Source organism: Hemitrygon akajei, chromosome 22 (assembly GCF_048418815.1).
Source record: "Hemitrygon akajei chromosome 22, sHemAka1.3, whole genome shotgun sequence".
Taxonomy (NCBI): Eukaryota; Metazoa; Chordata; class Chondrichthyes; order Myliobatiformes; family Dasyatidae; genus Hemitrygon; species Hemitrygon akajei.
Window position 1 is genome coordinate 11,396,935 of NC_133145.1, and position 16,974 is coordinate 11,413,908.

Below are 16,974 nucleotides of genomic sequence, written 5' to 3' on the forward strand. Positions count from 1 at the left end.
GCTTTCTCTCCCATCTCAGCCACTGAAGCTTGTAACTCCTCCAGAGTTGTTGTAGGCTCTTGGTGGCCTCTTTCACTAATCACCTTCTTGCACGGTCACTCAGTTTTTGATGACAGCCTGTTCTAGGCAGATTTACAGCTGTGCCATATTCTTTCCATTCTTTGATGATTGACTAAACTGCACTCCAAGGGATATTCAGTTACTTGGAAATTTTCTTGTATCCATCATCTCCTTACTTGTGCTTTTCAATAACCTTTCTGTGGAGTTACATGGAGTATTCTTTTGTCTTCATGGTGTAGTTTTGCCAGGATACTAACTCACCAGCAGTTGGACCTTCCAGATACAGGAGTATTTTCACTACAATCAACTGAAACACCTTGATTGCAATGATCTCTATTTAACTAATCATGTGACTTCTAAAACCAATTGGCTGCACCAGTGATGATTTAAAGGGGGTGAATACTTATGCAATCAATTATTTTATGTTTTATATTTGTAATTATTTGGATCACTTTATTTTCACTTTGATCTGTTGATCATTGTCAAAAAAAGCCAAATTAAATCCATTGTGAATTGTGAATCAATGTTGTAAAACAATGAAATGTGAAAACTTTTGGGGGGGGGGGGGGCTGTGAACTGTGAATACTTTTTCTAGGCACTGTATATACTTCTCTCTTTCCTAATCCAGGATACAAAGTACCCTTTCTCTGCTCCAAAACAGCTGAATGCAATGCCAGTCAATGTGTTTTATTTATAATATTTACTTAATATAAGAAAGTCACAGATAAGAATGTTAGCTCATTTCCTCCAATACATCAGGTTAATATTTAACTAAACAAACATAAACCAAAGGAAAAGATTGATCCCATTTAAGAAGACGCTGGCAGAGCAACAGCAACCATCTCACCATTACTTGGCTTCTTCAGGTAAAGACTGTTCATCTATAAAACTGTGCTCTTCAAATCTTTGCTAATGGTCATACAAGGAGAAAGATTTTCCAAGTTCGTCCCATGCTAAAGGTTACTCTGACCTTTACAGCATGCGTGATGTGTGTTATCTTAGAATTACTCAGTCACAGCAAGTACTCTGCACAGCTATTACATGGTCAGTCAGCATTAACATGGGACTGTTGACTGTGATCACTTTTCTTGTTGGGCAGTTCCTAGTGATCAAGGATGTTCTTCACATGTTGCTTTTGAGGTAATGAATGAAGTTAATGTGGAACCTGTGAACTCTGCAACAAGTGGAGAAGGTGGTGAAAGGCAGCACAACTGAGTGGATTGTTTGGCAGATATTCTAGAAACATAGAAAACCTACAGCACAATACAGGCCCTTTGGCCCACAATGCTGTGCCGAACATGTACTTTAGAAATTACCTAGGGTTATCCATAGCCCTCTATTTTCCTAAGCTCCATGTACCTACCCAGTTGTTTCTTAAAAGACCCTATCGTATCTGCCTCCACCACCGTCATCAGCAGTCCATTCCACGCACTTACCACTCAGCGTAAAAAACTTACTCCTGACATCTCCTCGGTACCTACTTCCAAGCACCTTAAAACTGTGCCCTCTTGTGTTAGCCATTACAGCCCTGGGAAAAAGCCTCTGACTATCCACACGATCAATGCCTCTCTCCAATTTTTTATACTGGTTTTCTACATTCTCCTAAAGCATGGTCCAAACGTTTTCAATGCTGTGCCAGATACTCCCTCTCATCAAACTAGTCTTGGTGCTTTAGGAGGCCTACAGTCACCTCAAAGCTGTTAACTACTGTGGACCAGGACAGACCAGATGCTGCCAGGATCAATGTGGCCACTGCTTTCAGAGGTAGGCAGATGAAGATAACATTAGACAGATCAGTTCAAAAGTCATCATAGTGCCTGTCAGATCACAAGTGATGTGGGCATCCTTGCAGGGGTTTTTTTGGACAATAAGATAATACATCAGGTGGCAGTTTCTACATTCAAAGTGGTTGCCAGATCTGGTGCTCATCTCCCTAGTGAATTAAAGTGCTGGTTATGATAAGATCATACATCAAGCATCTTGTCGGGGGACCAATTTCAGAAATAGCTCTCTTTACTGATCATAACCTGCCAGAAAATTGTATTTTTCTAATCCCGCCAATGAAATCTCCCGAAGGATCAGTTCATTTGGCTACGAGAAACTAGCCAGGGTTTCTCTTGTGCTGAAATAGCAGTACATTTTAGCCACTACCACATCTTCCATGGTTGAGGCATTGATGACCTTTGTGTGTTGATTCAGTGCCACTTACAGATCCTTGACAGCACAGCTCACTCCAGCGCAGCATTCACCTTCCAGTCTGTTCATCTACAAGTGTACTCAATGCCTTGTACTGAAAGCAAGTTCTCCCCTGTACCTAACTCAGTATTATCAAAGCTCCCCAAATTCCTGACCTTCGGCAACAGAGTTCAAACAAAAATTGAACAACTACAGATGCTGGAAATCTAAAATAAAACAGGAAGTTCAGGAAAGGCTCAACATGTCAGACAGCATATGTGGAGAAAGAAACCATGGTTCAATGGTTCAGGTCAATGATGTTTCATCAGTGACCTGAAATATCAACTGCTTCTCTCGCTATGGTTGCTGCCTGACCTGCTGAGTTATTACCAGGATTTCTTATCACTGTTAGGACTGCTGATGGTGAGCACAAATATTCCAGGAAGCCAGCTTGAGAATGAGTGGACACTGAATATGTGTATATGATTTTGTTTTCAAACCGTGGGTAACTAGCTAGCAATCATACTTGTTCAACGGCACAAGGTTGCTCCCAGGAGCAGGGGCAGGAGGGTGGCAAGAGGCACTGTTGTGCACCTGCCAACCCAAGACCACCGCCATCTCCCCAGGGTGGAAAGTGAGGCTGATCTTAAAGGATCAAGAGAGAATGTGAAAAGAACTTGGAGATGGGGTAATAGAGAATGAAGGTACAGAGTGGAAAAGCAGAGAGCCTGAAAAAAGAGGAGGAGAACTTCCAGTGGAGGGAAGGAAGAGGGGGACAAGTAGGAGAAAGAAGGGGAGAGAAAGAAAGGTGTTTGGGTTTGAGATTAAAGGTTGGGGAAATGATTCAGGGTTGAGGAGGAATGAGGTGTGAGGCACAAAGCAAATGGAGGTAATGAGCAAGGTTACTTGTGTGCATGAATGAGTCTATATGTTCCAACCGATGCCTACCTGCATGCATATGCACATATATGAATGCTTATGAGGATCTCAGTGCTCCAGCTTGCTGTGGTCAGCATGAACCCCTTCACTGCACGTCTTCATAAATGCATTAACACGTATATCCTCTTGTTGCAAGCAACACCCAAATCTATCCATATCATGTACAGCTAACTTCACTACAGTAATGAAAAGCATTAGGGTCCGAGGATGGACAGTTGCACTCCACCCATCTCACCTGCTATCTGCTTCTCCCATTTCACCTATGGCCCCAGTACCTTTCTCACTCTGCCCTTCCCATCTCTCCATTCCACAGCACAACAATGGAGGAATCATCATTCCCAACCTCTGGAACGGTACAGAAGTTTATGAATTGGATGTGGGGTGACGACTGGTCCCTGGGCGGGTTTGTGGTCATTTCAACCTTTGTTGCCATGTTCTTAATTCTTACCTTGTTCTCCGTTTTGTATGGATTGTGTTCGAGAACTAGCTCAAGAACCAGGTACAGACAGACACCCGAGAAGGACTAACAGTGTTTGAATCTTGCAAAGGGAACCCCAACAAACTGACCACAAAACCGCCAGATCTTATTTACAGGAACTCACAGAATCCAGTAACAAGATACCCAACAACAGCCTTATCTCAGGAAAAGAAAGCACAACAACAGCTTGGTCCCAGGAACAGGAAGCCAGAATTTACCCAAATTGGGAAAAGCAGCCCAAATCTGCAGACATCAAAAAAATCTGACATCAAGAACTCGACAACAAACAATCCCATCAACTGGAATTCCAGGTAACTGCCTCTGGCAACAGCAAATAACAACAAACCAACTCACCAAAAGAAACCACAACCAAACTCGGCAGTAAGAACCCAACAACAAATCCAGTAACAATAAATCAAGTAACCAAAAAAATCTGTGTAAGAGGAATCCCAACCACACCTGACCCAGCAACAGGATACACTTATAAAATCTCAACTGGGCACTAGAAAATTCAAAAACCACCTGAAGCAGATAGTTGAAACCCCAGCAACCCAATGGCAGGCACAGGAGAAACTCAACAACCATTGCCCGGCACAGGAACACCAACAACTCAACCTCTGGCACAGGAATCCCAAAATCTCAACGTTGAGCACAAACAAACTCCAACACCCAACACTGGACACAGGAGAACTCTATCAACCTGATACGACAATAGAATCTTAACCTGGTAACAGAACTCGGAAGACCAAAAGGATCTGATAACATGCAGCTCACATGCCCACAAACTAGGCAGAATCAACAACCCAACAGCAGCAACAGAAATCCCAATAACCTCACCCAAGCAACAGGACACTGCACCACCTAGTCCCGCCTTCGAGGACCTTAAGCAGGAATACAAACCCCAAGATAAAAAGTACATGAACTCCATGGTTAAACAACAGAACTCCCAGTAAGTACTTCCTGAATGGAGAGTGTAGAGCAGCACTCTAATCAGAGTTGAATCTTCAGGAACAACCCACTGACACCCAGGCCCTTAAGCAGGTCTGCAGTACATGGTGGGAGGAATAAAAGTAAATCTGTTGCACAGTTTACACTTGGACAATTTTACACACAGAAAATACACTTGGAAAACATAACTCATGAACAGCTGTTCATTTCATCAGCCCATGCAGTATATCTGAAACTCAGACTTGGGAAGTTCGAACACCACCAACAAATTGTAAGAAACTACACTTACGAATGCACTTACTGAACTACATTGGTTAAAGCTGGTTCTTTTTTGCATGTTTAGGTTTTTATTAGAATAGAATACAAATAAATGAATACTTTTTAAAAGTTAATTCTGGATATAGTTACAGGTTGCACCCTGTACATTGCAATTGATTTTCTCGTTATTATAAAGGCTGAAATTTTAAACAACAATGTCAGATAACCTTACACTATCTAAACTAACTTCCAATTTTAAGGAAGTCATTTTTTAATATTTCACTATGATCATATGTTGTATTGGTGTCTCAGACTGCACCCTCAAGCCACATTCATGGATAGATCAAAAGATGAAAATCACCACCTTCTCTATGAATATATACATCTAATAATCCATTTGCACTGCCAGGCTATTATGTAACAGTTAAATCACTATACAGTATATCATTAAGCTTGATACCATATTTGGCCACAGTGTTCATCCAGTTAATATACAATACGAATGTCCAGAACAGTGTGAGCCAGTTGCTACAATCTGGGCATTTTTTCCCTTTCAACATAGAAGCTGACCATTCAGCCCATTTTATCCATGTCATCAAATAGCAATCCTATTTCCCCACTATTTTCCCCTGCAACTCATTCTTCCCACATTCCCATCAAATCCCCCTAACCCAGGTTCCAGTCACCTACACATTAGGGCCAATTTACAAAGCCAATTAATCCACCAACCAGCATATCTTCGAGATGTGGGAGGAAACTAGAACATTTTGTGGGGGGGGGGGGAGCCTGCGAACACAGAGAGAATATGTAAACTCCACACCGACAGGATTGAAACAGGGTTGATGAGGCAGTGTCTTCACCAGAGACACAAGAAATTCTACAGCTGCTGGAAACCTTGAGCACACAGTGCTGGAAGAACTCAGCAAGTCCAATAGCATCCATGGAGGGAAATGAACAGTCTAGGCCAAGTCAACTGTTCACTTTGCTCTTTAAATGCTGTCTGACCTACTGAGCTCCTCCAGCATTTTGCACATTGCTCAACATCTCCAACAGTTGTATCTGATTATTCACTATTCTTGTTACTCGTCCATGAATGTTTCTGGAAATCAACTAGAACTTCCATGAAACTCAAAGTCAGTAAGTCTGATCTTATTGTGCACATTTGCTAAATAAAATTCTATCTTGTAACTCATCCATTTACTTTACCATGTGGGCATCACTAGCAAGGTCAGTGAGTATAAAGAAACCTGGAGGCCTGGACCACTGCATTGCTTTCCAATGTGAAAACTGAAATATTCCTTAAATAAATCTAAAATGAAAAGCTGGTATACGTGATGGTGGCATTAGATTGTTATAAAACCCTATCTGGATTGTACGGGGAACCACCCTTACCTGATCTGGACTTAACTGCTCTTTAACACTGTTATTAAACCACTAAGTTGAGGGGAAACTCTCTGAAGAGCATTTGGATGAAAGGTTGCTCCCTCTGCCATGTCCAAGATGTCACATATATTTCATTTCCACATTACTGAGCATTTTGTTTTGTTTGGACAACACATGGATGAGATCTCAATTCAATCAGATGAATTAAAACTCAAATTAAGTTTGGCTAAGTATCTTAATGATGAGTAAGTGCTGGTAGATGTCCAGAAGTACATCCCCGCAACCCAGAAGTAGAAATAATGCATATACACCAGGGGTACCCACTGATTTTTGCACCGCGGACCGGTTTAATATTGACAATTTTCTTGTGGCCCAGCTGACAGGTGGGTGGGGGTGGTGTTAAACACGACGGGAATACAGCAATACTCGAAGCAGATTCCTTATGTCCAGTCTATTCCGCAATTTAGTTTTCACGGCTCTCGGCACTTAGCCGCTGTCCCGCGCTGCTCACATTTTTTCCGCAGAAAAAACTCAGTAGGTTTGTCTTTAAGTGCAGGGTGCTTGGACTCAGGGTACCGAAGCAGTTTTGAGGGCTTCATTGCCTCATTAGATAGCCTCCTGGCCCAGTACCCCGGACCAGCACTTCTCTCCGGCCGCACCCCAGGCCAGTACCAACGGCACTTCCCTCCGGCCGCGCCCCGGGCCAGTACCAACGGCACTTCCCTCCGGCCGCGCCCCGGGCCAGTACCAACGGCACTTCCCGCCGGCCGCGCCCCGGGCCAGTACCATCGGCACTTCCCTCCGGCCGCGCCCCGGGCCAGTACCAACGGCACTTCCCTCCGGCCGCGCCCCGGGCCAGTACCAACGGCACTTCCCTCCGGCCGCGCCCCGGGCCAGTACCAACGGCACTTCCCTCCGGCCGCGCCCCGGGCCAGTACCAACGGCACTTCCCTCCGGCCGCGCCCCGGGCCAGTACCAACGGCACTTCCCTCCGGCCGCGCCCCGGGCCAGTACCAACGGCGCTTCCCGCCGGTCACGTGAGGCGAACACTGGCGCAAGGTTATCACTGTGTTTAGGCAACTGATGACCTCGCGTGGGTTCAAGTTCAACAGGGGGCGTGACAGGGAATGAGGAAAGGTGCAGCTGACTCATATCGTTTGAGTGGTTTGGGACCACTCAAGTACACTGTGTAGTGCGGGGGAGCTATGCGCATGCGCACTGGGCAGAAAGAACGGAACTAAAACCCCACAACCCGGAAACCATCTCTCAACAGTATTTGTGTATTTATTTTTCTTTTTTTTCTTTTTTCGGGATCTACTGGGAAAGTCTCAAAGATCAACCAGTCGATTGCGATCAACAGGTTGGCGACCACTACTCTAAGGGATGGTGATGCACAAATAAATGAATGGATCAGAATAAGAATCATGTTTAACATCACTGGTATATGTTGTGAAACTGTAGATCATATTTGGAGTACTGTGTTCAGTTTTGGTCACCATAGGAAGGGTGTGGAAGCTTCAGAGAGGATGCAGAGGAGATTTACCAGGTTGCTGCCCAAATTAGAGAGCATATCTTATGAGGATAGGTTAAGTGAACTAGAGCTTTTCTCGTTGGAGAGGAGGATGAGAGGTAACTTGATAAAGCAGTACAAGATGATGAAAGGTATAGACTGAATGGACAGCCAGAGAATTTTTCTCCTAGAGCAGATATACTAATACGAGGAGGCATAACTTTAAAATGTTTGGAGGAAAGTGTATAGAATCAGGTTCAGTATCACTAGCATGCTTCATGAGTTTTGTTGTTTTGCTGCAGCAATACATAATATAAACTATAAATTATAATAATACATAAAAATTATATTAAATATGTAGTACAAAGAGAGAGGAAAACAGTGAGGTAATGTTGATGGGTTCATTGTCCATTCAGAAATCTGATAGTGGAAGGGAAGAAGCTGTTCTTGAAACATGAGTGTGTGTATTCAGACTCCTGTGGCATCTCCTGTCTGATGCGGGTCCTTAATGATGGATGCTGCCTTTCTGAGGTATATCATGAAAGGATATATTCTGAAATAACAAAAATGTAGCTTATTGCTTCAAACACTGGATTATCTCTTCCAATTTTAGCAAGTCCTTAGATGCTAGTGAGGAAAACCTTGGAATCCAAGACTTGGACTATTGACTAGGTAAAGTTCCATTCATTCAGTTGCAGTACTGTTTGTCATTGCAGTGATGTAACTGAATGCCTCTTCATCTGCTCTAAATGGATGTTCCTGTATTCTGAGGCTGTGCCCTCCGATCCTGGACTGCCCCACTATAGGAAACATCCTCTCCACTATAACAAATGCACTCTCAGGTATTTGTTATACCGCATTTAAACTACATAAACACTACAATATAACCTGTCAAATTTGTCATTTACTCTAAGCTATCTTTTAAAACTGTTTAAACCTCTCAAGTACATTGCAAACTGTAGCTCATTATTGACTGTTAAGCTACTCATAAAAATAGTGCAGGACATATAGGACATGCAAGTGCTTACCCTGGCTGCTCGCAGAAGGAAACTAGAGCCTCAAAGCCCACCATAGAAGATTTGTCTGAGCTTTTTACACAGCCTCTCTTGCTCTGAAAAGATGCAAAAGAACTAAACATTAGTGAGTTCAGATAAACTCTTAAAACATTCTGAAAGAAACATAAAAATAAAGCACATAGCCACTCTCGGTGAGATGCCCGAGGCATATAAGAACATGTGTGGCATGCCCCAATACAAATGGGCATGAGAGAGCAAGACAACCTCACAAGGATGTACACAAAGGGTTGGATCACCACAATGAGGGTGACAGAACAAGTGATGTCCAGGTGGAACACGGACATTAAGTGGAAGAGCAAGATGAAGAGATGAAGGGAGACAATGGGTCTGCTCTTAAACAAAGGTAAGAAATTCAAGGAAAGGGAGAGGAAAAATGCCTGAGGTAGCAACAGACAGTCAAAAATTCAGCAAGTCCTCAAATAGGCAAACAACAGGTATACAAGAATTAGCAGGGTATTAAATTAAAACCTAACACTATTGTAAGCAAAATATTATCACCCAGTACCTGCATCTGTGCGATCTCCTTCTTGATCAGAAAGTTGATACTATCACGATCAGTCCTGGAGTAGTAGACTCGACAGAATGAAGGCTTCCCATCTCTTCCTGCTCGGCCAGATTCTTGGTAATAAGCAGCCATTGACTTTGCAATATTCCAATGGGCAACAAACCTTTATAAATTCAGAAAAAAGATATTAGTAATATCAGGCAGCTTTTAGAGAATAGGCAACTAGAAATATCCATCACCTGGAGACCTAGTAACTAGCATCAGTAATATTCATAGGCAGCTAGTAGCTAAAAGGACTTGATAATAGAAGATCTAGTAATGAAAAATGCCCAAGTCTCAAAGAGCTGGTAGTACTCAGTACTCAAAGACAGCAGGCAACTACCAGTGCGGATTCTGAAAAACAAACAGTAACAGCTGAAGAGTCTGTGCTAAACCTTCATAAATCATGACATTGGCATGAGTAGGGTTGTACACATAGTTCTGAACAGCACTATTTTGGATGGATTGCAAGGTGCTTGAAGTTGTTAAGATTTTACCAGCACGATACCAAGAACATGGACTTTACTTATTACAGAGCTTAAGAGTCATGCAGCATGCAAACACTCCTATAGCCTAATTCATCTCTGCCAAGCAAGGTGCTTACCAGAGTAATCTTTTCTGCCTGCATCTGGCACAAATGTATCCCTCTAAACTTTGCCTATCCATGCACCTGTCTAAATGACTTAATTACACCCACCTCCAACAAAACCTCTAGCAGGTCGTTCTGCATATCCACCACTTTCTGTGTGAATAAAATTGCTTCTTTTTCTCTTTTCAGATCTTCCTCCTTTCACCTTAAACCTATGTCCTCTAGTTTTAGACTCCCATACCCTGAGGAATATACTGTGACCATTCACCTTATCTATGCCCCTTACCCCTGAGCCTCCTCCACCACAGGGTTAAGGCTGTTCTTTACAGAATATAGAAAATTGAAGCAAATAGTAACATTACAACTATGTAAAGAAGAAAGCCCTTAACTCCGAGTGGAGTCCAGCATGGATGGAAAACGTGCAAGGGAACTGGTTGGATTCGAACTCGGGTGCCTTCGCTTCGAAGTCTGGTGCTGATGCCACTACGCCACCAGCTGGCAATTACAACCATCATTAAACCACTAAAATATAATCTGGAGATCAACACAAGATACAATATATAGCATATGCCCTTTTTTGAAGAACTGAAACAGACATACTTCATTGATCCCGAGGGAAATTCGGTTTTGTTACAGTCGCACCAACCAAGAATAGTGTAGAAACATAGCAATATAAAACCATAAATAATTAAATAAGTAAATTATGCCAAGTGGAAATTAGTCCAGGACCAGCCTATTAGCTCAGGGTGTCTGACACTCCGAGGGAGGAGTTGAAAGTAGTTTCAATGTCCAATGAACCAGGAAACAAATTGTTTTATTCAGTGCACTACTGTGTTATCAGTCTGTATCATAGCTTTCAAAAAAAGCAATTGAAAAAGAATTTGCTGAGCTGTAGGAAAATAAACTGAAGCATAACTATTTTACAGAGGCCAGCTCCAGTAACCAACAGCACTGGGCACTCAAAACCAGCATATCTTCCATTCGGGCATGGACTGGTATTACCACTGGTATTCACAAGTATACAGAACTTGTTTTGATACTCATCCCCGAGACTGAACAGAGGTGGTTTTTTGATTTCTATTTCTTTCTCTAAACTAAGTGGCTTCAACATTGGCTGGACAGGCACTGGTATTACAGCTTTCAGAAGAGATACAGGGGAACAATACAAATAATTATGGATTCAAAATACTTTTAACACTCCACCACTTCTTTATTCCCTGATTTAATGTTTCCTATCATTATCTCAATAGGACCAGATTTATTTCTGCTCTTTTGAAAAATTATTGATAGACTTTTTATCATTTACATTTATATTAGGTCTGAACTGCACCCATACCAATATCACTTTCATTTTCCATCTTCCAGATCGATATAAAATTTAGCAAGTTTATGGAATTTGCTCTTTATTTCTCTATATCAAAACTGACTATTTCTGTCTGTTAGCCATCTAGTTTAGCCCAGTCAGCTGAGCACATCTCAGAACCATGCTGTTAACAACGGTTAGTATAAACTGAGTAGCACAATTTGCCTCAAGTTACCACATTTACTCTTTTGGTCTCAGCCTATATTAGATGTTCACATTGATCAACCTACTCTTCCCCTATCTTCTCCACAACTAAAACTGCCTTGTTTGATCCCTTTCACAGCTCTGATGAGGATTTCAGACCTGAAACCATACCAGCAACACCAGACACGTAGCCAGTGAACATAGCTATTTAGAATTTACAACTGGCAATAAGCTTTCCAGGATCTACATGCACACAGTAACCAAGAGTCAGAAAACTAGGTAAAATTCAAACAGCACCATCAGCCAGGAGATAGCTAACACTAAACACAAAGTGCACTGCAGATGCTGTGGTCAAATCAAGACGTACACAAAAGCTGAATGAACTCAGCAGGTTGGGCAGCATCCGTGGAAAGGAGCAGTCAACGTTTCGGGCCGAGACCCTTCGTCAGGTGGCACTGTGACACGGACAACACGCTGGAGGAACTCAGCAGGTTGGGCAGCATCCGTGGAAAGGAGCAGTCAATGTTTCGGGCCGAGACCCTTCGTCAGGACTGAAACCCTTTTAGTCCTGACGAAGGGTCTCGGCCTGAAACGTTGACTGCTCCTTTCAACAGATGCTGCCCGACCTGTTGAGATCATCCAGCTTTTTCGTACATCTCGATAGCTAACACTTGTGTCCCTGACCTTCACATAATTAGATTATACTTTGCCGAATCCAGCTGTACATTTCCCTGATACTTAAACTAATAAATCAACCGCTTGGAAAGCTCTTACCTAGCTAAGAGTAAAGGAGAGGCAAGAGTGGATATCAGAGTGTAATGGAATACAAAGGAATGGCGAATAAACTCATTAAGTATTTTGTGTCAGTCTTCCCAGTGGAAAACACCAGCAGTAAATTAGAAATTCAAGAGTGTCACGAGACAGAGTGAGTGTAGTTGCTATTACTCAGGAGAAGGTGCTCGGGAAGCTGAAAAGTCTGAAGGTAGATGTCACCTACACCACAGGGTCCTGAAAGAGATAGCTGAAGAGATGATGGAGGCATTAGTAATGATCTTTCAAGAATCTTTAGATTCTGGAATGGTTCCAGAGGACTGGAAAATTGCAAATGTGACTCCATTCTTTAAGAAGGGAGGAAAGCAGAAAAGGAATTATAGGCCAGTTAGCTGGACTTCAGTGGTTGGTAAGATGTTGGAGTACATTATTAACGATAAAATTGCAGGATACTTGGAAGCACATGATAAAATACGCCAAAGTCAGCATGGTTTCCTTAAGGAGAAATCATCCCTGACAAATCTGATGGAATTCTTTGAGGAATTAACAGACAGGATAGACAAAGGAGAGAGTCAGTGGATGTTGTATACTTGGATTTTCAGAAGGTCTTTGACAAGTTGCCTCACATGAGGCTGCTAAACAAGATATGAGCATGTGTATTACAGGAAAGATACTGTTATGGATAGAAGACTGGTTGACTTGGCAGGTGCAGAGTGGGTATAAAGGGTGCCTTCTCAGGTTGTGTTTTGCAGGGGTCAGTGTTATGACTGTTTCTTTTCACGATATATGTCAATGATTTGTATAACAGGACTGATGTCTTAGTGATCACTTTTGCAGATGCTACGAAGATAGGTGGAGGGGTAGATAGCATTCAGAAATCTGCAGAAGGACTAAGACAGATTAAGAGAATGGGCTACGTAGTAGCAAATGGAATATAGTGTAGGGAAGCGTATGATCATACACTTAGGTAGAAGGAACAAAGGAGTAGTCTATTTTCTAACTGAGGAGAAAATTCAGAAATTAAAAGTGCAATGGGACTTGAGAGTCTTCATGCAGGATTCCCTAAAGGTTAACTTGCAGGCGGAGTCGGTGGCAAGAAAGGCAAATGCAATGTTAGCACGCATCTTGTGAGGACTAGAATATAAAAGCAAGGATGTAATGCTGAGACATAACAAGACATTGCTCAGATCACACTTGATGTATTGTGAACAGTTTTGGTCTCCTTATCTTAGAAGTTGAGGAGCCCAAACTGGCATTGGAGAGGTCCAGAGAAAAGGTTAATGTATGAAGAGTATTTGATGGCTCTGGGCCTATACTCACTGGACTTTAGAAGAATGTGGGGAGATCTCATTTAAACCTATTGAATATTGAATGGTCTAGATAGAGAAGACATGGAAAGAATGTTCCCTAAACTGGGAAAGTCTAGGACCAGAGGGCACAACCTCAGAATAGAAGGACCTCCCTTCAAAACAGAGGAGAATTTCTTAAGCCAAAGGGTGGTGAATCTGTGGAATTCATTGCCACAGTTGGCTCTGAAGGCGAAGTCACTGGGTATATTTAAAGCAAAGGTTGATAGGTTCTTGATTAGTAAGGGCTTCAAAGGTTACAGGGAAAAGGCAGAAGAATGAGGTTGAGAGGGATAATAAACTACCCATGATGAAATGGCGGAGCAGGATCAATGGACCAAATGGCCTAATTCTGCTCTTATTGTCTCATGTTCTAACTCCTGCTAACCACAACCATTCAAAGCATCTTAAGGCAAACAACAGCCAAAACTTAATGTTGTGCACATCTCCAATTTTTATGTTTTAGGGAAGGCTAATTTTTTAAGGTTAGGCAAACAAATATAACATGACTGATACAGGTTGTGTTTCTCACCATCATTACCCATTCATGTAAACCTCCAACTCAGCACAAGATGGCAGCCTTGGGTCAGAACTTTAATCAAGTATCAAATTCAAACTGGATCTGTCCATGACCTGACGACTGCTTTTCCTCCATGCCCAATATGACCATCACCAGAAGTGCTCAACCAGAGAAACCTGCCCTGGGTATGCAGCAAGCATCCAGTATAGGCAGGAACAACCTTGCTAAAATATAGTTATGTGGTGACCCACTTTCTGCGCAGGCGAACTGGCTCACAAATAGCCAGCGTGCAGGGGGAGACTTTGGTAATGCACCTTTGATGTTATTTCCGCCCGGCGAGGGCGGGCACTACGGATTAAATGCCAGCGCCATGAAGTTTGAATAAACTAGTCTCAAAACGACTTACCGACTGCGTGTTGTTATTTCAGCGCTGTGTGTAGCACATCACTACATTGGTGACCCCGACAGTCCAAACGGGATTTGGACCACAGATGACCGACTTCATCTGTTCACGCAGTTTCGCTAAAACTGCCAACTTTTTGGACGCTGCGACCACGCGTGTGGTTTAGCCAAGTAGAAACCCAGTTCCAGATTCGGCAGATATCCTCTGATTCCACGCGTTACTACCACGTGGTGAGCGCCCTTGACCAGGAGACGGCCGCCCAGGTTGCAGATTTCATACAGTCGCTCCCGGAAGAACACAAATATGAAGCATTCAAAGCCCTGCTCATTGGGTCCTTTGGCCTCTCCCGGCGTGACCGGGGTGCCCGCCTGCTTCACCTGGACGGTTTGGGAGACAAACTGCCGTCAGCATTGATGAACGAGATGCTGTCCCTGGCTGACAGACACAAGCCCTGCCTCATGTTTGAGCAAGCGTTCCTAGAGCAACTGCCCGAGGACATACATCTGCTGCTGGCCGACGCAGATTTCAGCGACCCCCGGAAGGGGGCGGACCGGGCAGACGTGCTGTGGAAAGCCAAGAGGGAGAGCGTGGCATCCATCGGACAGATTACCAGGCCACGCACCCTACAGCAGACCAGACCTGGCCCGGCGGGGGGCGCACACAACACAGAGGCAGGAGCGAGGAGGCCAGTGAACAGTGATGTTTCTACCACCAGCGGTGGAGCACAAAAGCCCGCCGTTGTCGCCCGCCCTGCAAGGGCAAGGGCCAGCTGCCGCTAATGACTATGGCGGCTGGCCACCAGGACAGCCTCTTGTACGTCTGGGACAAACAGTCGGGACGCCGCTTCTTGGTCGACACCAGAGCGGAGATCAGCGTCTTGCCCCCGACGGGGTACGACACCCACAACAGGGAGCCAGGACCCACCCTGAGGGCCGCAAACGGCAGCACGATACGGACCTACGGCACCCGCACAGTGCAGCTGCAGTTCGGCGCCAGCCGGTTCACGTGGGACTTCACACTGGCCACGGTGGCCCAACCACTCCTGTGGGCAGACTTCTTGCGAGCTCACAGCCTGCTGGTCGACTTGCAAGGGAAAAGACTGGTACATGCCGAGACTTTCCAGACGTTCTCCCTGGGTGAAGCCAAGTTGCCGGCCCCACACCTGGACTACATCACGCTGTCAGACAACAAATTCACCAGAATCCTGGCGGACTTTCCATCGATTCTGGCACCGCAGTTCACGGCAGCCATGCCCAGACACAGGGTACAGCACCACATTCCAACCCAGGGACCACCCCTCCACGCCCGCGCATGAAGGCTCCCCCTGGAAAAGCTCTGACTGGCGAAGGAGGAGTTCAAGAGGATGGAGGAATTGGGGATCATACAGAGGTCCAATAGCCCATGGGCCTCCCCCCTGCACATGGTGCCCAAAGCAGCCAGGGGTTGGAGACCATGCGGCGACTACCGCAGACTGAACGAGGCTACAACTCCAGACCGCTACCCTGTGACGCACATACAGGACTTTGCAGCAAACCTTCACGGGGCAAGAATCTTTTCCAAAGTAGACCTCATCCGGGGATACTATCAAATCCCGGTGCACCCTGAAGACATCCCCAAAACAGCACTCATCACCCTGTTCGGCCTGCTCGAGTTCTTCCGAATGCCGTTCGGCCTGAAGAATGCCACACAGATGTTCCAGCGGCAATGGACGAGGTGGGACGTGACCTGGACTTTGCGTTCATCTATTTGGACGACATCCTTATAGCCAGCAGTTGTCGTCAGGAGCATCTGTCCCACCTCCGCCAGCTCTGCTCCCGCTTGAGTGATTTTAGCTTCACGATCAACCCGGCCAAATGCCAGTTCGGTCTTGATACCATCAACTTCCTGGGCCACAGGATTACGAAAGGCAGGGCAACACCTCTGCCTGCCAAGGTAGACGCGATCCGCCACTTTGCCCGGCCCAACACGGTCAAAGGCCTGCAGGAATTTGTTGGTATGGAGAACATCTACCACCATTTCCTCCCCTCAGCAGCCCGTATCATGCGCCCTTTGTACACCCTGATGTCGGGTAAAGGCAAGGACATTACTTGGGACGAGGAGGCCGCAGCCGCTTTTGTTAAAGCTAAGGAAGCCTTGGCAGATGCCACGATTCTGGTACACCCCAGAATGGACGTTCTGACCGCCCTCACGGTGGACGCATCCGACACAGCTGTTCATCGTGTGCTGGAGCAGTTCATCGAGGGGCGCTGGCAACCCCTGGTGTTCTTCAGCAAGCACCTACGACCACCCGAACTCAAGTACAGTGCTTTCGACTGGGAGCTGTTGGCACTGTATCTGGCAATCCAGCATTTCAGGTATTTCTTAGAAGGCAGGCCATTCACCGTGTTCACGGACCACAAACTGTTGACCTTCGCGTTCACGAAGGTGTCCGATCCCTGGTCGGCTCACCAGCAGCGACATCTGTCCT

The 16,974-nt window shown here is 44.7% G+C and overlaps 1 protein-coding gene across 8 annotated transcripts in view; it reads right to left on the reverse strand.

Moving 5' to 3' along the window:
* recql5 (RecQ helicase-like 5) overlaps positions 1 to 16,974 on the reverse strand; it is a 106,694-nt gene that overhangs the window by 61,221 nt on the left and 28,499 nt on the right. For 7 of the 8 annotated variants that reach the window (XM_073026684.1, XM_073026683.1, XM_073026685.1 and 4 more), the window contains 2 exons: positions 9,333 to 9,495; positions 8,780 to 8,862 (listed from right to left, as the gene is read on the reverse strand). In XM_073026684.1, coding sequence (XP_072882785.1) covers positions 8,780 to 8,862; positions 9,333 to 9,495 — 246 coding nt within the window. Of the gene's footprint in view, positions 1 to 8,775; positions 8,863 to 9,332; positions 9,496 to 16,974 lie in introns of those variants that run through there. The other variant, XM_073026692.1, reaches the window with a different exon arrangement.